At 45.4% G+C, this 23450-nt stretch overlaps 1 protein-coding gene across 1 annotated transcript; it reads left to right on the forward strand.

Moving 5' to 3' along the window:
* The first annotated feature begins 7741 nt into the window (after positions 1-7741).
* Positions 7742-21117, forward strand: LOC118771786 (guanine nucleotide-binding protein G(i) subunit alpha-1-like). Its single transcript, XM_036519817.1, has 9 exons — positions 7742-8202; positions 13927-13969; positions 14289-14430; positions 14673-14830; positions 16376-16504; positions 17945-18074; positions 18321-18474; positions 18900-19106; positions 19499-21117. Exons 1-8 carry the CDS (start codon positions 8085-8087, stop codon positions 19088-19090), a joined length of 1065 nt encoding a protein of 354 aa, XP_036375710.1. The 5' UTR covers positions 7742-8084; the 3' UTR covers positions 19091-19106; positions 19499-21117.
* The last annotated feature ends 2333 nt before the right edge of the window (positions 21118-23450 follow it).

Below are 23450 nucleotides of genomic sequence, written 5' to 3' on the forward strand. Positions count from 1 at the left end.
TTTTGTAATGCATTTTTTTTTTTAAAGAAAGACTTTGCTTTAATTCACATTTTATTCTTCCTTCGCTGGTGACGGAGTGTGTTGAAGTGAAGTGCTGGCTCATTTCATGTCCTGCACCTTTTAGAGTGGTGCAGGTTTAACAAGTGTGTTGGGTTACACCCTTTGCATAATGACCGGGCCAAATGAACCGCACAGTATGATTGGTTTAGCAGCCTCTGTATTGTGAACAATGAAAGGAGAGCTGGTCTTCTCTTATGTGGTGTCCGAATGAATTTTGTATTGACTGCAAAAATAAATGATAACTCTGGAAGAAATGTTGGACTTTGATTTAAGAGCTATTTTATGGTCATCATTACATCCCATTAATTGCTGTAATTTCTTCTGAAATCCTTCAGCGTGAAAAATGGACCTACAGTATTTCGCATGGGAACCTGAAGCTCTTGTGTCAGAATACAGTCTTGATAGGTGCTTCCAAGAAGAATCCTGTGCCTCTAAGCTGAGTTTGCATGCACACATTTCAAGTCTGAACTGAGCCCAAAGTGATTTGCAGTTACCACACACAGCAAACTTTGTGGGAGGCTAGGAATATTTCACCAAACATGTCATATTCAGGGTGAACCTGTAGCAGTAACTATGACCAAAGCACAGACTGTCCTCCAAGGAGCAGTCATGGTCAAACTTCTTTCCTCTAGGACTCAAACCACCTTCAAGTCCAGAGACCGGTGTCACCTGTGTATTTGTGTGGCTTCTAAATCTGTTGAGGTATTTTGGTATGTGTGTGCATGTGTCAGTCATGGGGAACTGTGATATCAATATGGGTGTGCATGCCCATCTCTTTGTGTGTATGTGTGTGTGTGCATGCAGGGGTGCTGTGATGATGTCATTGTGCCTGATTCATGCTGCGTGTGAGCGGTATGGAGGACTGCATGATCTTTTTTCATGTGCTCCAGCAGCTGTTATAACAGACTGAGATCGGGGGTGACCACACAGACAGGAAGTAGAACCACCACAAGTTCCTCTGCAGGAGTTCCAGCACCTGAGGAGACCAAATGAGGGAAAGAGAAAGTTATTTAAATTAACTTTAGTGGGAATGCTCTGAGAAGTGGAACTTTAGTGGAAAGCTGAAGGATAAATATCAAGTGAAAAGAAAATGACTTCAATCACTTAAATTACACCAAGAAGTGATTGAATTAATTAATCACAAGAAGCCAATCAGTTAGCCTGCCCTATAGGACAGAAAGAGGAATGGTGCTGATCTGTGAAAGTGTAGTGAAGAAAAAGGAACATTCATTTTGTACTTACCAATACTTATCTCCTCAATTATTCCCCATCACTGATGTTCGATCCAGATCTAACAGAATGAACTTTCCATTCACACAGACCTTCATGGTAGACAAACTGAGAGAGGAAACATCAAACACTCAGAACAGTTAAAACTGACTTTTTCCAAACCAATAACTGTTAACAGTAGACAGTCCAGCTACTGCACAGCACAGAGGTGTGCTGACACTCATTATAATACAGAGCTGTGTGAATGTGAATTATTTAACAATTGAGTTGTGTTAACATTTATTGCTGCACTTTTTTCCTTATTTTCATCGTTGGGTTTTCTTGATAGTTGAAGGTAGGTGGTATATTTAATGGTTATATTTTTGGAATAACTTTCTGTGTGTAAGTTAATAGATCTACAACAGATGCAGCATCACACTTTGTACTTTCTATGAAGTCCATAGTATGTGGCCAAATGGTCTCCACATTTGCACTGTTTGAGGTATGCACTAAGTGGTTTTCAACACAAAATACTACCACAGGGAGGTGGCATTTACACATGCTATGTGTGTGTGTGTGTGTGTGACTAATGAATTGTGGTTAATCACTTGCCATGGACTAAAATGCAGCTAACTTGTTTTCCTCTCAATTACTTATATGTTTTACAGTTTTTACCTTATTTTATTTAATGTGAAAGCATTGCCTTTGAAACCTCTAAGCATACCTCTTTGAAACTTCAATCACAGCAATAGCTGGTCTAAAATTAGATTTTCCCAGATCCAACTATCATAATCAAATGATTTAATCAAATGATTTAGTGTAACCCAATAATTTAAAATAATTATTTTTTTAAAGAACGCATTTAAACTCATGACTAAAGGTCTCCATTCGTATGTTTCTCCACATGGTGGCACTGTTAACTTCCACAGGTGATTTCTGTCCAATTGTACTGTTCAGTCCCATTGATCGGAATGGGAAATGTTGACCGAGCTTGCCGTCAACATGTCTCTGTGGTGTATTCCTGGTGGAACAGTTTAGTAAATGCCTAGCTACTAAGATCTATCAGACACAGGTCGATGGCACGAATCTGACGCTTGATTCTTACGTTTCCAGCTGTGGGCTGTCTCATTGACCCTTCATGAAACGCCAGTAAAGTGACGGGGCTTGATTGGCAGTTGTTACACTTGTTCCAGTATAAGTGAAATAGTGAGTCTTTATTGGAAATGAATGTCCACGTGAATCCAACCGCAACTTCAGTTCTGGACGGGGGAGGCTTCTTATTAAGCATTTGTATTATTCATAGGCTACTTTGCGCACGCCGTCTAATGGTAATCGATTGATCTATTTAGTATGGATGTGTCAGCATGTTGAATCTAGTCTGTCATGCGGTGGTCATATTTAGTGCCGTCTGATGTTTATGTCCGGAATCCAGGGTCAATTTAAAATGATGTAGCCTCATTCGAGTGTTACAGGCATACAGTTTGGAGATTGCTCATTACTTTCGCGTTGATGTCACGAAGCTTCCAAGCAGAATTTTAATATTTATTGCCCTATTACAGCGCGTACTGCACACTGAGCGATGCCAGTGTTTATTACAACAATTATCATGAAGGATTTTCTACAGCAAATAAATATTCACTTGTCCTGTGAATGGATACGTCTGAAATAGCCTCCCCTCAAACCGCCGCGATGGCAAGATTACCATCTTCCCCAAATGTCACTGCTAAAAATGCATTTCGTTTGACCTGTACGGGAATCTCCCAGGGCCACAGAGGGGACGGTCACTCGCGCCGTTGATCACATTCTCGCGGTTGCGCCGGACGTCATTTGTGCTGCACCTGGCCGGTGTGTGGTTCCACCGGGGAAATATTTCCATAGGAGCGGATTGGAAAGATCGGCGCGTGGTTTGCATAGTCTTCCTGAGTTTTATATTTGAAATGGAAATATTATGTAAACACGGGGAATGGAACAGAGCAATCGAGCCGCGCGGCCATGCATATGTTTATCTCGGTATATCCCTTTAAATGAGACAGAACACTCCGTGCCGATATAGATACTGTAAGCCTTTGCTATTCTGGCCTTCAGGAACAATTTAAATGACATCCATCATTCTTGGAATCATGGGACTCCCGAACAGGAGACTCAGTGCTGATGCCTGATGGGATGTTTCCAGAGACAGGGGTCATGCCCTCATACTCAATGGTTACATTTTGTAATACATGCTATTTGGGGTTATTGCATTTCTGCGTTTTTTGACATTGTAGACATTATGTCAGGAAACCAAGAAAGCCAAGCCATTGCCACACCTAACAGTTTGCTCCTTGCTCCAGGGATGTTTTGTCACTGCTAGGGTTGGAAATATTCACACAGTTTAGACATCACCCCATGTTCTCTGTGAATAAACACAGTCTCCCCTGCACTGTTCTGAAAGCTGATGGGGAGAATATTAGAAATGGCGCTCACTGAATTTCAGATCTTATAGTGCTTCTCCTTAATGTTTCGTACAGGATGTGACCATCTTGATTATACTGTAGACAAACATATCTAAAATGATATGTCTCTACTCAGCAGCTAGGCATTGGACTTGGACCTGAATTGCTCTGGAGTAAAGTACTACACAGTTACTTCTCTGCTTTTTGGCTAAGATCAAGAGTAACACGCAGAATACTTTCTAGATGACCACTGTTGCAAGTCAGCAATACCAAACTCATAAAATTCCTCCCCCAACTCATGCATACACACGTAGTGTGGACATTTCTACATGCCTGCTTACCTGCTAAAAGGCTAGCCAGTATTGAGTTTCTCCAGTTAGCTGTATGGTGATCAAACGCCAAACTGTGCATTGCTGTAGAAGTCTGAATTTTTCATTCCTTCAGTTTTAGGTTTTGAACTGGTTGTCTGTAATTAATTTCTTTTTTTTCCGGTTCTTTCATTGGCTATCTCTGTTAGACAGCAAGCTAGCAAGCATGGCAGCTGCATTTTGGCATATTTCAAATGCCGTTTCATTTCATTCATTTGTACTACAAGCAACATGTCCCCAAACAATCACAGTTTCTGCTTCAGCCTGTTTAAAATCCCAGTATCACTGGTGTTCTGGTGTTGCATCAATGCTCAAAAGATCAAACCAGATGTGAACCCAAAAGGCTGGGGGGGGGGGGGGGGGGGGCATTGCAACTCTTCCCGTTCGCACTGAGGCTATTGGACGAATGCAGAGGCAGCTCATCTCTGCTGAATGAAGCCTAATCCATCTCAAGAAACTGCATTCACTCTCCAATGCTCCTCTCTGCACCTGCCTTTAGGCCTGTGCAAACAGCATCGATCACCTGCTCTCTGCTTATCCAAGCTCCTGCCCCCCATGCAAATCCAGGTTTGGCCCATTAACGCCGTGTGCAAGACTACCGAAGCCACATGGCATACTCTGCGCTCGTCTGTCAAATATGAGGGAATTTGAGGAAATGAGAAGTGAGACAAAAACAAGCAACCAGCGTGACAGGTCGCATCTTGAGCCAAAAGCACGGAGCATTTTTCTGGAACTTCGTTAAGGAAGGCAATTTCCTCTTTCTGCACACAGATTACATCAAAGTGATCTTAAAACTACTACATGGAAACACACTGCATTTCTTAGAATACTGCTGAGTGATGTCGTCATGGCTATACAGCCCTTTTCTTGGCCCCCTCTCACCTCTCTCTCTCTCTCTTGCTCTCTGACCTGTTCCTCTTTCTGATGTGAACAAAGGAACTCAATACAATCCCCAAAGGAAGTTAGGGCAGTCCACAGGAAGACACCATAAAGCCAACATAACATAACCTCAGCAAAGTCTTAGCTACAACATACCACTATTTGCACAGTACTCAGGAATATGGCACAGTTCACATAGGCGTTTCTGTCTCATCACCCCGCGACTCTGAAAATGAAGGCACACTACATAGATGCTCACTAGGTGGTGACAGCCTGACATAGCATCACTGAACAGGGAGATTGAGTACACAGCCGACGCTGACGGATCCTTAAGCACGCTGACCGTGAGCACAGACCTCAGGAGGACAATGTGGTGAGCAGTCACCATAGCAACCGTGGGAATGACTCTGACACAAGAGGCGAAGATCACTTCTCAGACACACTCACGAGTCAAACTCGCTTTCTCGCCTCTGTTCAACCAACCATAAATGAACAAGCGCTCACTGGCTCCACCATCTCCTCCCGTGGGAATGGACCATTTTAAAGGACATCCACATCAAAAATAATATCAGACGGCTACAGTGTAGTGTTAATGCAGTACCTCTTTTTTGGCTAACATCCTCGCCCAAGAAAAACAGCATTCCCCAGTTACACAACTCAGTATTTAGAGAATCTGGGTTAATTACCTTCCTCAAGAGTGCAACAGGAATATTTCACCTGGGAATCAAGCCTGCACTCTCTGGTTTCTATACCCAGTGGCTTAACCACTAGGCTGTACAGCCACTGCACAAACAGGCTCTGTAGAACAGTGCTGTATTCACGCATTTTACATTTACATTTGTCCACTAATCAGATGCTCACATCCAGAGTGACGTACAAGATGAGCACATTTAAGGCTTACACTTTTACCATCCACTTATACACAGAAAAACACATGACTCCAGAATGGAGAGGCAAATGCATTGAGGACAATCAAATGTTGCCCTGTGAATGCACCTAAATAACACACACTTTCACAAGCAGTTTTTACAAGATAAAGAAGAAATAATAGATAAATTGTTAAGGGTGAAATATAATTGAGCAAGTGCTAGTATGCCTGGTAATGTACAACAGTGTTCTCCGTTGCTCTAATGTTAGTAAGCAATGTCATTGGATGGTTACATGCCACTTTGAAAAAGAGAGATTTCCTTCCTTCTTCTGCAGAAAAGCTTCCTGTTCGAATGAGTGCATGCATTATTGTGAATATGTAAGACTGTAATATCACATTTAGATAAAACAAATTTGATACATCTCAGTATTACCAGGACACATGAACTAGTAAATTGCAGCCAATTGAATCATATTATTGCAGGGAGGAAATTCTGGAAATTGTTTGCAGGCAAACAGTGGAGGATTTAATCGAATCATGCAGGACAGGGTTTCTTAAATCCCCTGCCAGTGAGTTGCGCTGCTCAGAAATGATTAGATTAGCAGAGGCGGAGAGAAGAGGATTATGATCTCAGAGTCATAGTGATGCGTGCAGCCAAGGAAAAGGGATGCATCGGAGAGAATCCTGAACAAACAAATGACTTGGTCACGTTTTGCGGAAACATCTGACCACCACTGCCTGCTAAAGCCACACACTGCCCCGAATGTCTGAAAATTACAAGAAACACAGGGGGCCAGTCTGACCAAGACTGACAACAAACCCATTACTGGCTGCTTAGGGATGGTATGACTGTATGAAAGACTATGTTTCTGATAGCAATCAATCAAACATCTGAGACTATGTTTCATCCACTGTTCAACTGGTGCAACCATTATAATTTAAAAAACAGAGTAAAACTGACCAATTCACAACATAGCCTATAACAATTAATATCTACTCTATTTGCTTGCAGATGAAGTGCACTGAATCATAAATATATATGCAGTTTTGGTTTGTGGTCCTGCTTCAGTCTGTAGTGATGTCATTTACGACAGTGTTATGATCACAACTGATCAGATTGTTAATGCATCCCGGTCCTGCACCAGCCTGAGCAGCTGATGGATAGCATACACCTGCCTCAGGCGACGTACCTCATTTGTATTTTTATGCGCTGTGTTGCAGCGATTTGCATAGGAAAACAAAGTGAAAACAATGAGGAGAATTCAACTTTGTAACTTCAATTGAATTGCATGCGTTATTGTGTCTTCCGCAGATGACCCGTTCTATGCTTAAGTTTCCAACATCCTAGAAAATTTCGTTTATTCATTAAGTAAGTTTTCAGGTTGTTTAACAACTGATGATTGTCTGAACATGTTGTCAATGGCCTACAGTTTGGCACTATGGAATATCTGACGCAGTTTATGAGCGGTGGCAGTGGTTGGACGAGTGAAAATCTTAAAATCTTAAAACATTAGCATAACATCTCAACATAGAGTAACACGGTCCTGAATCCTTCGAAATCTTTTCCTTCAATTAATGCATGTGCACATTGTTTCAGCCAAATAACAAACATACGTATTGTTGTGCTTGCTATTATTTGTATTTTTCGATGGATGCATCTATATTTGACACACGTCCATTGTACCTGTAAAAATGAAACAATATTTTAAAAGAAAATTCTCATTTTCATTCTCATGTTTTCTCTATGACCAACAGGCAGTTGAGAGGAGCCACCGCATTTAATGAAGCGCGGCTCGCTGCACAGCACAATGGTGGATCAACTGGTCGACTGAGAAATTCAGCGCGCGTTCACGTACGGTTAACCACGCGTGCGCGAGCCTCGGTGTATGAGAACAGGAAGCCGCGATTCATTCGGTGATTGAATGCGGAGACGGAGGTACGCGCAACGAGTGGGAGCGTCCCGGCGGTTTTTTCTATTTATTTTGTCCATTCAGTCGCTGCCACAGAGGAAATCATACCTCGATCGTACGAAAATCGATCGAACAGCGAAAAGGCAGAGCAGCTCGGCTCTCAGGGATCACGCACCGAAAGTCTCCTGATTCTTCTTTTGCGTCCCGTGGGTCTGCTCTTTCATCAGCCCCAGCTAGATACAGGGCGTGTGTGCTTTTCGGCGAGCAGCTAGCTTGCTGTGCTTTTTTAACTCTTGCATGTTGAGATTGAACATATTTTATTTTTCACGTTGACACCGTTTGGAGAATCCGTGTGACCATGGGGTGCACCTTGAGCACGGAGGATAAGGCGGCCGTGGAGCGCAGTAAAATGATCGACAGAAATTTGCGGGATGATGGAGAGAAAGCCGCAAGGGAGGTCAAGTTACTTCTACTCGGTGAGTGGAGGTGATTCTGGTGAACTTTCAACTTAGTTCGCTTGCTAGCTAGATAGTCTAGATGCATTGTTACAGAAAGATACATTGTTTGCTGCCTTGAGCTATGGTGGATTTAGCTATATACTGTAACTAGGTATTCGCAAAGTATGTTGTTCGTAGTATTTAGCCAGCCACTGTAACAGTAGCCTGATCAGGCAGTGCATCTGGTATTCGGCGCGGCAGCTAGCTAGCTAGTTGCTTATAAGCCGTTAATGATCATGATTAGTTCGTGATCTACCTACTTATTTTACAGTGACATACATGAACAGTCCGCGGTTGTTGTTGATTATCTTGCTAACCACAGATTTTCTCTAAAACGACGCTTGCTGGTGATCTGACTGGCAGAACAAAGGGACCCAAGCTTGCAACCGACTTCGGCGCAGCACAGTATGATCGCTAGCGCCAAACCTCAATGAAGAAATCTTATCCCATCCGTATAACGTTAGACCGTTCCCATTGATTTTATCAGATTTAGGATTTGGGTTCTGGCTGCACCGCGACAGCCGCGATTTAGTGGGAGGGGAGCTAACCATGCTTTGAGCAGTTCATTCGGTTTGGAGTTTCGACGGAAGGGAAGTGCATTTTTTAAAAGGCCCCCGAAACGTGTCATATGTTTTGTTTGTGTCGGCTAGAAAAAGCCATCCTCACACTATTTAACGGAGCGTAGCTATTTAGCTGGAGCATACATGATGAATAACAACCTGTTGATAAAATATCTTGCTAATGATATTGGCTCAATTACGGACATGTTCCTTGTTTCTGCCATTAAATTCCTGCTTATAAGTAGCGATATTTTTGCTGCGATGTTTTGGCTGTTTCCTGAGGCGTCATCGTTTCCTCCAGTTTTGGTTAGCACGCTGAAATATTTGTATGTCGAAATTTTCTGCTTTAATGGACTAATTTCTGTAAAAGTGTCATAAGAAGTTCTCCGTTAATTGTTACGTTTCCAGAGCTGTAACCAACTTGGCCTAAGCCTATTTACTGATCGTATTATATGTCTAGGTACTAAACTGTTAATCTTTCCTAATGGGTTTTGGTAATTTAGCTTAGCCGATTACTTGGACACAGTACACGGAATTATCTGTAAATCATTCAGTCAAAATGTATTTCGTAGTCTATATTTATAATTGCAACGATATACTTTGTGGTTACGCATTCTACTACCGTGTCCTGAGTCATTAGAGGAAATCGTTGTTGGCAGAAAATGAGTTTTGTTAAGGCAGAGCATAGGCTATGATTGGGTACTGTTCGTGTCAGGCTCTTGGTAAGCTTGTCGGTCTTGGGAGCTCCGTTTAAGTGGGAAATTCCACAGAACTGCACATTTCCTGGATATTCAATTCCACCAGATGAAGGAGGTTCTAAAGAAACTGTGACAGATGTGCCGGTGGTCATGTAGAGGAGGGAAAGACTAGACAGATTTGTTCTTGGTGAGAAAGTACACCCATTAGGTATTTACATCAAGATGATGCGTCTATGAAATATTTGTGCCCTAGTTATATGCACCGCTACGTTACATTTCCTAATGCTTTACCATTGTCATTGAGAGACCTTTCCATACCTGATGTTGGGTTTTAAAGCCAGGATAGGAAAATAATACACAGCATTATGTTTTTGTGATGTGCTTCATCCTTGTAGAAGACTCAATGTCCAACCCAAGGGGTGCCTTGGAGTGTGGTGCCCTGATCAGTTTCCTCACGCAGCTGAGAGGCATCAGTGGTTGCCCGGTAACGCAGATGGGCTGTTCAGATGACTCTGAGTGGTGCAGACAGTGGAGCTGTGGCCTGGGAATTTCAGCCCACCTTCTGCATGACGCCACTAAATTGAGGACCAGCAGGCACCAGCTCCCCCCCCACCCCCCTGTGATCTGTTGACCTGTTGACCTGTTGACCTGATGTAGATGAACTGAAGAGTCGGCACTGTGCATGCACACAGGGGGACCCTGTGGCCAGAGAGTGCCAGCAGGCTTATGGAAGTCGTCTGACTCAAAAGCAGGCTCTTACCTGAATGTTCGCATTGGTGTCCCTGATCCCACAGTGATTTTTCACATGTGCGGAACACCGTTGAACATCCTTATTTTTTTCGGCCATGTGCACTTACCAGCTTAGTCTTGAACACTGCAGTCCTGTCTGCAGGTTCACACTGCTGCCCTGGCCAACATTCTGCATGGCTGTCCTAACCGCTGCTTCATATTGCTGCTGTGAACTACGGTTCTGTGGACCAGGCTTGGTAGACTGGCACGGTCAGGTGTGGATTGATTGGTTGACCTGCAGCCATGCAGAGTGACCCCTGAGATGATTATGTTCACCTGTCAAGGCACACCAGATCCAGCATTCTAATCATGCATTATGGGACTGAGCATGAAGTGAAACGTAGTGGGTATTTTTAAATTTTGCACATGTCTGTTGTTTGGCAGTAAATGATCTCTCAAACAGATGGTAGTGTGATGGCTTATGTGGCGTTTGCTGACAGAGAACGCCGGCCCATATCACAAAGTGATTGCAAAAATCCTCTTATGTTGTCAACAGGGCTCTTGTGTTGGAGAATGTCTGTCATATTATCACCATAACTTCATATTGTGGTTATGATCGCAGAAAGCTTGTTGCATAGGGGTTACTAGGCAGGCATGATCAGGTGAAGTTTAATTGGTCCTGCTGTGACCTGATTACCTCTTGCTTGGTGATTTTGCTGTTTCACTGATATGGCTTAACTAGTGTTCCCAGGACCAAAGCCCATTTTGATTTCACTAGTGTGATGGAGAAGGCTAGTGTCAGCACCCTTTATAAAGCATGCATGCTAGTCAATGCGGATGTGTCTGGGTCTTCATGCTTTCAGACAGAGATGGAAGGTGGTGTTCAATGAATGAGGTTATGTTCAGTGTGTGAATACAGTGAGAGACTGTGTGAGAGAGGGTGCTGACGCTAAGTGAATTGTTGGCAAAAAAGAATGAAGTATTTTTCACTGAGATGGTATGTTGTGTATTGTGGTCATGCAGGTATTGTTCAATGAGGGAGATGTTAGGAGATGCTTTCTTCAGTGAATAGTTTAGTGTTTGTGAATCAGACAGTGTTCAGTGGAGAGAGTGAGATCGTGGTGTTTAGGAATGTGTGAGAAGGACTTGTTGGTATTCAGAAGCGGAGGAGGGTCAGCAATTGGTTGCTGAAAGAAAGCCCAGAAAACAAGTTTCAGAGAGAAGCTGTACTTGCCCTACAGAGAGATACAGTGTGCTCAGTGATTTCGTGTTCAGAGAGGGGGTGTTCAGCAACAGAAGTGTTCATTGAGGAGTTTTATTTGAACTCCAGATAGATGTGGTGTGCTAAGTAATGTGTTCGGACAGGGAGTGTTCAGTGACAGCAGTGTTGAGTGAGGAGCTGTAATTGCCCTCTGGAGTGATATGCTTACCGTTGTGTCTCCCAGGCGGTGCTGTGCCGACAGTCACTCTCACAGGGCCGATTAGTGGCGTGTGTTTGGTGTCTGAGCATCCGTGTTGGGCACAGAGCGCTCCCGTGGGGAAGTGAGGGGCACATTGCTGACACTTAATTAAAATCAGGTATTCTCTGGTGACTGCTCTCCTAGCATAGATGCTTATCAACTATGTGCTCTGACAGCACACTGGAGTGTTGCTTCAGTAAAGACTTAACTACTTAACCATTAGCACTTCCATGGAACTGGAGGTGTTATAATGGAAGTGAGGTTAGGTCACCTGTCATGTGTTCCTGTTGTACCATAGAAGTTTCCTCTGTAGCAGATTCTGCAGAGCATCTTGACAATCCTCCTTTCTTTAGGTCCACATTTGTCAGACAGTGTGATGGCTCTGTTCAAGCCTTGTGACCTTGAGCAACCCCATGGGTTGAGGCAAGGACATGATGACTCCCTGGCATTCTCCAGTGTTAAAAATGTAAACAGCCATGGTGGGCAGGGGGCAGGGTTGATGAGATCGTGTAATGCGTTACTAATGAGCACCTGGGTCAGCGGGAGGCCGTTCTGTGCAAGAGCCTGGTGACTCATGTCTTAGCACTGGGGGGAACTGTGTAGTGCAAGCTGACTTCCCCATTCCCTACTACTGTGTAATGGGGGAGTCCAGCATGAAACCTCACGGCTGGGGTGGGGGCGGGGCAGATGGGGGATTACTTTAACCAGGTCAGTGATCAAGAAACAAAACCAAGGAGGAAGCTGCTGGCGGCATTACTGGTCTAAGATGGAGACATTTGAGCCAGTTTTAGTGAGCACTGAGCTGGTAGAACTCTATGTGTTGTGAAAGCCATGACTGTTATTCGGCCCAGTCATTTTGCGCTACGGGTTGACCAGCTGTGGATGTCGTCAATAACAGGGCTGGCTGCCAAGGTAGCATGAGCCTAAAGCAGGGGGGCTATAGGTCATTGTGGGAGGGGTTACCAACCGACAAAGCTTGTAGCAGCAGGGCTGTATGTCATTGTGAGTGGGGGTCATCAATCAACTTGGGCGGAGCTAGCTATCCAGCCCTGGGAGTAACTGGGGCCAGGGATATAAGTCAGAATGAAACTGCTCTCCCACTGTGTCGGGCTCTCCTGTACTATGTGGTCTCTGTCTGATGGTGTGGTTGGAGGCTGGTGTCGGCTCACTCGGCGGCGACAGCCCCTTGCGCCCTGGTGTGTCTGTCACATGGTGAGGTTGTGTTTGCCTGGCATATCCTCCACACACATCCTGCGGAGTGCGTGAGGTGATTCATGGCACAGTGAGGTCAGCGAGCCGCTCCACCATGGCGTGACCGCGGCTGTGTAGCTGCTCGGCCTATCTGAGACATTCAGAGGGCCCTGCTCTTGTGCAACGCTGGAGTGTCTAGCATAAACATCCTGTACGAACCCTCCTCTCATAGCCTTGACTTACAGGATGTCCAGTAACCACAGTCATGTGACCTGCTGATACTCGTCCTCTGGGGTCTGCTTGATCGATTGCTTTGGTGGGGGGGGTTACACTTACCAGAATCTCGAGCATGTTGCAGTGTCCAGTTTGCCCTCTGTGTGCTTTTCCGGAAAGTTACCCGACATGCTGTCCATGCCGAAGAGAGGAACTTTTTTTATACGGGAACAGTTAAAATATCAGTGAAAGCATGTGGTGAAGCAACCGACCTTTTGATCATTGAACTATTTGTGATAAGCAAGATATCAATTCAGTAGTGATGCTTTTATCATTCTGATTTCCGTTAGCACCAACAGATAATGTAAGTTGGCTTGCTAAACATTTTATTATCTAGTTATTCTTGTAAATGTATGGTTTGTAAGAATATGACAACAAACCTCCTTTTTCGCTAACCAAACTAATATAAGTATAATTTTTTAATAGTTATTATATAGTTGTTGTGTTTGAACTATATATCAATAAATATATGATTTAGAAGGAGGAAGCATGTAAACGGATAATAGGAAAACATAGCTCTGTCACCTAAGTGTGCTGCGGAGGAGTGTTTCTCCTTAGCTCTTGTCTTCTAGCTTTTGGTTGATATCAGACCAGCGGAGAGTGTGCATTTGGAATATAACCTTGATCATTGCTGACCTGAGACCAGGGGAGAGTGTGGTTTGGGATGCAACCAGGTGTTACACTAATAGAGAGACTGTGTATATTCCAGCTGCCCAGCTGGTCTGTTAGGGATGTGGCATGTATGGCTGCAGTGATATTTCTCATTTCTCTCCCTTTCTCTGTCTGTTTCAGGTGCTGGGGAGTCTGGCAAGAGCACAATTGTTAAACAGATGAAGTAAGTATCCAGTCTCATTTGATTAAAAAAAAAAAAAGTGTGATTCAGAGGTTTTCACTGGCCATTGACTGGTTGATCTGCTGGTTGGTCCTGACATTTGCAGTAATTGTAAAGAAAAGAGTAATTATAGTCTGGTTACTTTGTGTGCATTTGTCATGTGTGTCAGAGTGTGTGTGCATGTGTGTAAGTATGTGCGAGTGCATGTGTGTATATGTGAGCGTGTGTGTGTGCATGTGTTCATGTATGGTGTAATCATGTGTGTGTGAGGGAGTGCGTGTGCTCCTCTCTCACAGCTTGTGCCTCGCTCTCTGTGTCGCAGGATCATCCATGAGGCAGGCTACTCAGAGGAGGAGTGTAAGCAGTACAAGGCCGTGGTCTACAGCAACACCATCCAGTCCATCATCGCCATCATCCGCGCCATGGGCCGCCTCAAGATCGACTTCGGTGACCCCGCCCGTGCGGTGAGTGACAGGGAGTGAGTTAGTGAAAGTACATGAGTGAGTGATTTAGGGAGTAAGTAATTTAGTAAGTACTGAGTGAGTGAGTAAGCAAGCGAGTAGTAAATGAGTGAATAAGTAAGTGAGCAGTAAGTATGTATGTATGTGACAGACTGGAGGCTGGTATAATCCTGGAAATTACTTGTCTGTGCATTGTCATGATGATGATGGTGATGAAGGTGGCACTAACAATATCTCTCCCTCAGGACGACGCGAGGCAGCTGTTTGTCCTGGCTGGCTCGGCGGAGGAGGGCTTCATGACGGCGGAGTTGGCGGGGGTCATTAAGCGGCTGTGGAAGGATGGGGGGGTGCAGGCCTGCTTTGGCCGCTCCCGGGAGTACCAGCTCAACGACTCGGCCGCATAGTGAGTGTCAGGCCTCCAAAACCCTCACACACTCAGCACAAATCCTACATGGGCCACTGCTGTTCTACTCTCTACCCTAACTTAGCTGCCTTGGTATGTGTTCAGTTGTTTAAACGGCGCACACCAAATATAAGCTTGTTACTCACCTTGAATTCAGCTTTGAACTTGATGTCTGACCCCTGTATGTGCCTGTGGTCATGCATTACTGGCAATGCCATTTGGTCAGGGTGAAATATCACCCTTAACCATGTTGAACCAACGTGCCTAAGGGCACCACTGGAGGGTGTAATGCGCGCTGTAAAATGAACTGAAGGAAAGACAAAACACATCCACTGTGAGGCAAGATTCTCCTGACTTTGGATCAGCTCTTCCATATGTTTTGGTCAACAGAGAAGAGTCATATGCTCATGCTAAGTGGTAATCTGGCTAATGCAGTACAAGTGCAGGAACTTCTGTCTGACAGCCAACAAAGGCTTCTCAGAGAAAGGCTTATGAGCAGTCTGGCCTTTCTATACCTTGCAAGAGTACAGGGGTCCTAAACCACAGTAGCCACAAGACTGCTCTCAATCAATATCCAATATCCCTGGCCACAAGTATTACATCTCACCAGCGGTGCTGCCCTGTTGTAAAACCAGCTGTTCTGGAAGAGCAGATGCTGTTTGTTTGGTAGTCCTCCATATGGAGATGACTGCAGACTGGCTGTTTGCTGCTGTTAATCTTCACACAGAAGGATGTTGGGAATTTTTCCAAGCATTTATTCTGCAAACTGTTTGTTTGTGTCTGTCTGCATATTTATGTGTGTGGGTGTGTGCTTGTGTGCGTGTGTGTGTGTGTATGTTAGAGTGAGAGAAAGTGTGTGTGTGTGTGTAGCGCGTGCACACTCCACTTTCATGTGGAACAGATCCATGTCCTTGTGACTGGGACAGCACACCAGGACACGTGTTATCATCACTTTGTGACGTTTCGATTGGCCTGAAACTTAGAGAACAGAACATGCAGATGGCAAACACCTCCCTTCCTGCAAGCAGCTTCCCCTTTTTGCAGTTACGCCGTTACATATTCAGAGCGGTGTTGCAAAACCCATTCGGGGGGAAGTGTCGACATTTCTGCTGCATGTCTTTGCACAATGAAATGAAGCCAGATTGCCTAAAGCTTCATCTGAGCTACAGGGGATTTTTGCATCCTCTTTCACTTGTGCAAATGTCAGCTTTTTTTTTTTTGTCCTGGACTGTGACGTTCCCTCTACCTGAGAATTGTCCTGTGTTCATCTGTGTGTGTGTGGAGAGAGTGAGTGAGTGAGTGAGTGAGTGAGAGAGTAGGCAGACTGTGTGTGTATGTAGGCAGATTGCGTGTGTGCGCGTGTGTGCGCGTGTGTGCGCGTGTGTGCACGTGTGAGTGCGTGTGTGTGTGGAGAGAGTAAGTGAGTGAGAGAGTAGGCAGACTGTGTGTGTATGTAGGCAGATCGCGTGCGTGCGTGTGCGCGTGAGTGCGTGTGCGTGAGTATGTGGACTGCCCGTCCTTACTGCCCCCCGCTCCTTTATGCAGCTACCTGAACGACCTGGACAGGATCTCCCAGGCCACCTACATTCCCACCCAGCAGGACGTCCTGCGCACCAGAGTGAAGACCACCGGCATCGTGGAGACACACTTCACCTTCAAGGACCTGCACTTCAAGTGAGTCCTTACAGGGTCAGGTGTAAGAGCCTCAGTGGCCTGCTGACTGAGGGAGGCTCCCTGTAAGAAAAGGAGCTGTGAGAGACAGCAGTTTTATTGTTTTTTGTTGTTTTCTTTTTCCTCTTTCCAAAGTAGCTGAATGTCAGTTGTCACTAGGAAAGTCAACGCAATCTGACCTGTCCTGAAAGAGGCCGTTGATATCTATATGACAGAGATTAATACGCACTGCATGTCACAGGCACTCACTGTGGGGCAGCATTCCACCGGCTGCCTCTGAGAAAATCTGGATCCTGTGACTGAACCATACAGTGTTGTAACACACATTATTTCACTCTGGACTGAGTGAGGGGTCAGCTGTGGAATTCTTTTTTCATAGTGGTAATGAGCAGGAAAGGTTACTGGTTTGATTCCCTACAAGGGCACTGCTGCTGTACCCTTGGGTAAGGTACATAACCCACAGTTGCCTCAGTAAATATCCTGCTGTATAAATGGATAGCATGTAAAAACTGTATCCTGTGTAAGTTGCTCTGGATAAAAGCATCTGCAAAATGCCAATAATGTAATGCAAATGCAGTGTAGATGTTAGCTCAAATTGCTGACAGTTGAAATGTATATGCTGAATTGTCAGAGTGAGCTCATCCTGGGTAAATGTTTGTGGGCTCCTTCTATCCAGAGCCTCTCTGAGTTCCCGTGCTTTGTGCCCACAATAGCGGGGTCCTTCCTGTGGATGATGTAAACAGGAAGGGGAAGCAGGGAGCTCCCTGCACGTTGCCCGTATTTGGCCTTGTTTAGAAGGAGTCCCAGGGGATTTTGCACAATGAGCGTGTGTTGTTTCTCGATAATCGTACTATGTACAGTGCATTGCCAAATCTGTATGTTTCTGAGAACACTGAACGTCGTCATGCGTTCCTTTTGGCCCTGCTCTAATCTGTGTTCAGTGGTATAGTAGGTGGTAGACATCCTATTCCCAGGGTCTGGTGTAGCAGGCCTGAAGCGTGATCAGGTTTAGAGCGGGCGTTGTCGTCCTCACCCTTCCCCACACACCCCCTCTCAGAGTGGGCTCCACACACGGTCACAGAGAACCCAGCACACTTTCTCACCAGTCCACCAGTCCACAGTCGCTCCATATAATCTACTCACACTGCTAGTGCATGTGCTAAAGTGTCTGTGCTTGTTTCATTTTCTTTATGGCAAATGTTCTTATCCAGAGTGGCTTAGAAGGACCTTACAGTCAGGTACATTAAGTATATATCGCTCTAGCAATGAACGACACCTTAGGTTCACAACAGCCTGGGAAAAAAAATATATATATATAAATATATATACTTAAAATATCAAGACCGAACTAATTTGTTGTAAACCGGTTGTGATGCCTTTGGTCTGTGTGTGTGTGTGCTCAACCGCCCCTAACTGTACCTGTGCGTGTCCCCTCTCCTCCAGGATGTTTGATGTGGGAGGTCAGAGGTCAGAGAGGAAGAAGTGGATCCACTGTTTCGAGGGCGTCACGGCGATCATCTTCTGCGTGGCGCTGAGCGACTACGACCTGGTCCTGGCAGAGGATGAGGAGATGGTGAGCTGGTGCACCCACCCCCCCATTCCCACAATGCACCTGTAAATGGAGGCTGTATACTCACCAGCAGGTGGTCCTGTGTCTTTCTTTGCTAGTGTAGAGGTACTGCTTGGGTAAACTCTGCTCCCATTCGTTGCTATCCACGTTGAATCTGCTGTGCTTATTTCAGTGTAAGTGTAGCCATAGTAGTATCGTATCAGCTTTCTGGATTCCCATCCGTCACACCCTCCTCTGTTCTCTCCACAGAACCGCATGCACGAAAGCATGAAGCTGTTCGACAGCATCTGCAACAACAAGTGGTTCACGGACACCTCCATCATCCTCTTCCTCAACAAGAAGGACCTGTTTGAGGAGAAGATCAAGAGGAGCCCCCTCACCATCTGCTACCCAGAATACGCAGGTGCAGAAGACCTTCCTAGCAAGGGAGACCTACATTTTACCTTGCATGCATTTTGCAGCATGTTTACATAAGAGGTTGCAACAGTAATGTCCCTCTACACAAGGGTTTCAGAACCACAGTCAAGAGGTGTGCAGTCACTGCTGTATCCACAGTGTCAGGCTGTAACTCACTTCATGGGCATCCTGACTGCATTCCTAATTTGACTTTCAGTCCAAGCATGTAATCATCTATCTAACCAGTTTAATTAGTAATGTAAATCTCCCCCACTGCTACCTCAGGCAATGTGTTGTGTGGTTTATTTTTGGGCAAGATGTGTACGAGTGTGTGAGTGCGTGCGTGTGTGTGTGTAGACACATGAGTGTGTGTGTGTGTGTGTGTGTGTGTGTGTGTGTGTGTGTGTAACATAACTCTCTCCCTCTGGCCAGGCTCCAACACCTACGAGGAGGCTGCGGCCTACATCCAGTGTCAGTTCGAGGACCTGAACAAGAGGAAGGACACCAAGGAGATCTATACCCACTTCACCTGCGCCACCGACACCAAGAACGTGCAGTTCGTCTTCGACGCCGTCACTGACGTCATCATCAAGAACAACCTGAAGGACTGCGGCCTGTTCTAGGGCAGGAACCTTTCCGGTGAGACACCACGGCGACACAGTCAAGCGCACTATGCTATTGGGCGGGTGCGTGTGGAGGCGTGGCAGACAGGATGCCATTGTTCCAATCAAATGTGAAAGGCTGTGTTTTTAATGTGCATCTCTGCATTTAACAGGCGCCTTGATTACCTGAAACTGAAAGCCTGTTTTGAGGAAGCGATGTGTTGCAGGGGAACCCGTCTGTAAATCTGAAAGAATGCATACAGAGAGACTTCATTATTTGCATACTTTCCAAGAAGCTAAAAAAAAAAAACATTTCAAGCTCAAAATAGACTTTATGTCAGCAATGATCTAATGTCATTGTTACCGTCTCACACACCATATGTCTCTTCAAATCAATAGTGTACTAATGGAGTTTCTTTGTTTCTACAGGGGCAGATAGGACTAACTCTGTGTGCATTTTCTGGGGGAAACGATAAGCGTGTGGAAAATCAACCAATCATGGACCAGTACTGTAACTACATGGCAGTCATACAGCTTTATTTATGTTCCTGCTTTGGACATTTTAACATAGTTTAGAGGATATTTGTGTAGGAAGTTTGTATAGTTGTAAGTCTTACCTTTTTTCACAAAGATGTTTTTTTAACGGATGTTTTTATTTCATTGTTTTTTTCTGCCTGTTTTTAAAAAGCAGACCCGTTTTGGGTGGCAGAGTTTTTCCTCGACTGTTGGGGGAAAAAAAGAGGATTCAGCCTGAATCCAGTTTAGAGGTAATTGTGCCTTTCGCATGCCACATTTGCGGTCCTTGTTTAAGATGCATTGTTTCGCCTGTTAAATTGTTTCAACTGAAAAGTGTAAAGATTAATATTAACGTGTGCAGACTCCTGCGCCTCGTGTTGTCAGAGCTCATGATTTTAAAGGGCTTCCACACCAATGTGGCATTTTCAATGGGATTAAAAAAATAGATCATCCCATAATAGTCAATGCTGTAGTTTACAGAACTGTGACCATGTGATCATGCCCAGACAGTTGCAGTTCCATCTCGGTTTGATTTCAAGTCGAATAATTTGGAGACTTAAAACACGAGGAGAAATTGAACCAAGCAGAACTCCATCTATAGTGTCTTGGGCCAACCCACAGACACACCTTGAAGTAGTTTGGTTTGTGCGCGGTTCTGGTACAGACGTGCAATGCGATAATTGTCGCTGAGATTATCAAATAACCGCTGATGGGTTATCACAGGCGAACATTGGTTTGGGAGCCCTGGAGGTGGAGTACGCAGAAGAATGAGTGTGTGTGTGTGTTTAAGCGTGCGTGCATGCCGCCTTCTCGAAGGCAACATTGCTCTCTCGGCTTGTGATAAGCTGACACGCTGGGGAGACTCAAAAGGACGACTATTCAGAAGGTACAAGAAGTTTTGTACGATACCTTTTTTTAAAAGGACGACTACCATCAAAGCCAGTTCAGCTGTGGGCGGGACATCCAAGAGCTTCTATGCTGCCAGTGCACCTTGGAGAAGAGAAGAGGCAAAAATGTACATCACAGCTGGAATTGATACATATTTTTAGAGGTATTTGGGAGAAGGTGACCACTTGAACATTGTAATATACTGCAAAACCAAGAAGACCCTATTGGAAAGCAAATCAAATGATCAACAGGGAAAACAAGATCTGTCTTTAATGGAGAGACATTGCGCTGTCTATTGGTCTCTGTGGCTGTGTTCTCCATGGAGGGAGATCATTTGTAGACTACTTTCCCTTATTTTGCTAATAAAAACGTTAACGGTCCTCATGGTGCGGTCATGCTTCTCTTGCCAGACACCTGTGTGTTCCCATGGGGGTGGATATGTACACTCCTGACCCGCTGGTATTGGTCATCTCCTCATGTAGCGGTACCGTCTGACCTCCAGCTCGGGACTCAGGCTACAGGTTGGAGTTTTGGAGGTATAGAGAGCCATCACTCTATCTCAACAAACGGAGCGCAAAAATTCATCTATGTAGTTAAAAAATGTAGTAACACATGCACATAGACGTGTACACAGAGGCACAGCACACTCGGACGCATGCACACAGACGTGCATTACTCTGTCAGCGAGGCAATGTGGAGTCGTCCCAAGGGAGGCCTGTGGGGCTGAATCCTAAATGGATTCGAAGTAGGGACAAAGTAGTGCCTGTTCTTTCAGGCTCTGCCCCATTAGCGGAAATGCACATTGGTCGACCCTGTCCAGTAAGAGATGACAAAGAAGAGAGAATCTGGGAATTGACATCACCCCTGCTGTCTTCATCAGCCAATCAGAATGCTGTTCCTCAGTGAAGCAACAGAGCTCTTGCTCCAGCTGGGGGTGAGCGGTCCCGACCGCTGCTCTCCAGACATCTGAAGCCGCATGTTACTGAGTTCATTCTCTTCTCTTCTCTTCTCTCTTTTCTCTTATTCATCTTCCTCCCTCCCTCACTCAGCACTCAGTCAGAGAGACAGGCGGGAGGGTGGGGTTGGGGGGGCGTTTAGTGTATGCATCAGCTCCTGAAAAGTTTGAAAGAGACTCGTGAGGACCTGCTTTGTGGGTGAGGGAGACAGACAGAGATAATACAGTTTCCCATTCCTAGTGCTTGTTTCCTAAGCTTGTATTTGGAGTCAGCAGTCACAGCAGAGGAAGCAAATTTATCAAAACTTATCAGAGAAAAGAAATGGGAGTCAGAGCAATACTATAGCTGCAAAACACACACACAGTTAGATTCTGCATTTCTGATTCCTCACAGGTTGATGCATTGATACACACGCCTGCATTCTGCATTTTGAATGCTTTACAGTGCCCAATGCAAATTGTTGTACACACACACACACACACACACCATTTGCAAGCTACAGCAGTTCAGTCCACCATTGTGCCACGGCAGCGTGTGCGTCAGGCAGACGCAATGGCTTTGTTTGTGTACTGTAACTAGCGGAAACTGTGGTGTGGTGGCGGCGGCACCTCTGATCACTTGCAGAAGTCGCGCCTTGCCCACACCTTCCTTGCACCTGCTCTGCGTCTGGCCGTGCCGCTGGTATGCAGACGTCCCCCCCCCCCCCCAGAACCGCTCTCTTCCTCTCTCTCCCCTCGTGATGTCATCGGTGCCGGGCTCCATGGCAACCGGGTGATATTTCCTCCGACAGAACGCGCTCGTGGCCCAGAGGAGGAGAGCTATAAATAGCTCCCGATGTTTCTGAGGGCAGGACAATGACAGGACGGTCCTTGCATGCTCTCCACATGAACGCGCCATGTTCCAGAGGAAGCCAGCTCTTCAGCCCCCCTCCAGCTGGGGAATTAGCCCTATGTGTTTAAACAAGGGAGGAGAAAAGAGGGAAATGACAATGTGTTTAAAGACCGTGCATATTACCCTCACTTTAATTCTGAATGTCTCCAAAAAAGAAATGGCTCAAGAATAGCCTTTTTGAAAAGTGGGTCATAAATCTATATGTGATGTCACAGCCCACCTGTTGTTCCCTTGACCCCATGCCTAACTGATCCAGGATCAGTGTTCCACCTCCTCTAAAGCACGTTCCTCTGGACATCCCTCCCCCAGCACTGTCCTCAGAACCTGCGCCGTGCTGTTGGTGTGGTTTGGCACAGAGGGCCCTCCCTTACGCACAGTAGCTGCCAGCATCGGTGTCAGTCCTGGGGGGAAAGGGGAGAGAACGGGTCACGCGCCGTGACAGTGACAGAGGTGCCGTGACCTAGCTCACTTCATTCTTCTCATTTTGAGTATCAGATTTCAAAGCTCCCCGTTACATGTCCAGTCCGATTGGCTGGTACGGAGGCTCTGGAACCCCACGGATATGAATCTGCAGACCCTTTGATGTGAAAGGATTCGGGATTACAGGGGCAGCGTACTCTTAACATTCCAGCGCGTATCACGTGGCACCGGGTGAACTGTTCCGCCACGCGAAGCCAAAGGCGAGCAGTAAGCCACACGTAGCACGTCACAGGCACTCACTGTGGGGCAGCATTCCACCTGCTGCCTCTGGGAAAATCTGGATCCTGTGACTGAACCATACAGCGTTGTAACACACATTATTGCACTCTGGACTGAATGAGGGGTCAGCTGTGGAATTCTTTTTTGCTTTTATGCCATCAGTGTAGCATAGTGGTAATGAACAGGACTCAACAGAAAGGTTGCCGGTTTGATTCCCCACTGGGACTCTGATGCTGTACCCTTGGGCAAGGCACTTAACCGGTGATTGCCTCTGTAAATATCCAGCTGTATAAATGGGTAATGTGTAAAAAAATTGTAACCTATGTAAGTTGCTCTTGATAAGAGTGTCTGCTAAATACCAATAATGTAATAATGTAATTTAAAACTTAAGTTTATTACAGTTGGAACCTGCTGCCCATAGTGAGCAGGAA

This window comes from Megalops cyprinoides, chromosome 25 (genome assembly GCF_013368585.1).
Source record: "Megalops cyprinoides isolate fMegCyp1 chromosome 25, fMegCyp1.pri, whole genome shotgun sequence".
Classification (NCBI taxonomy): domain Eukaryota; kingdom Metazoa; phylum Chordata; class Actinopteri; order Elopiformes; family Megalopidae; genus Megalops; species Megalops cyprinoides.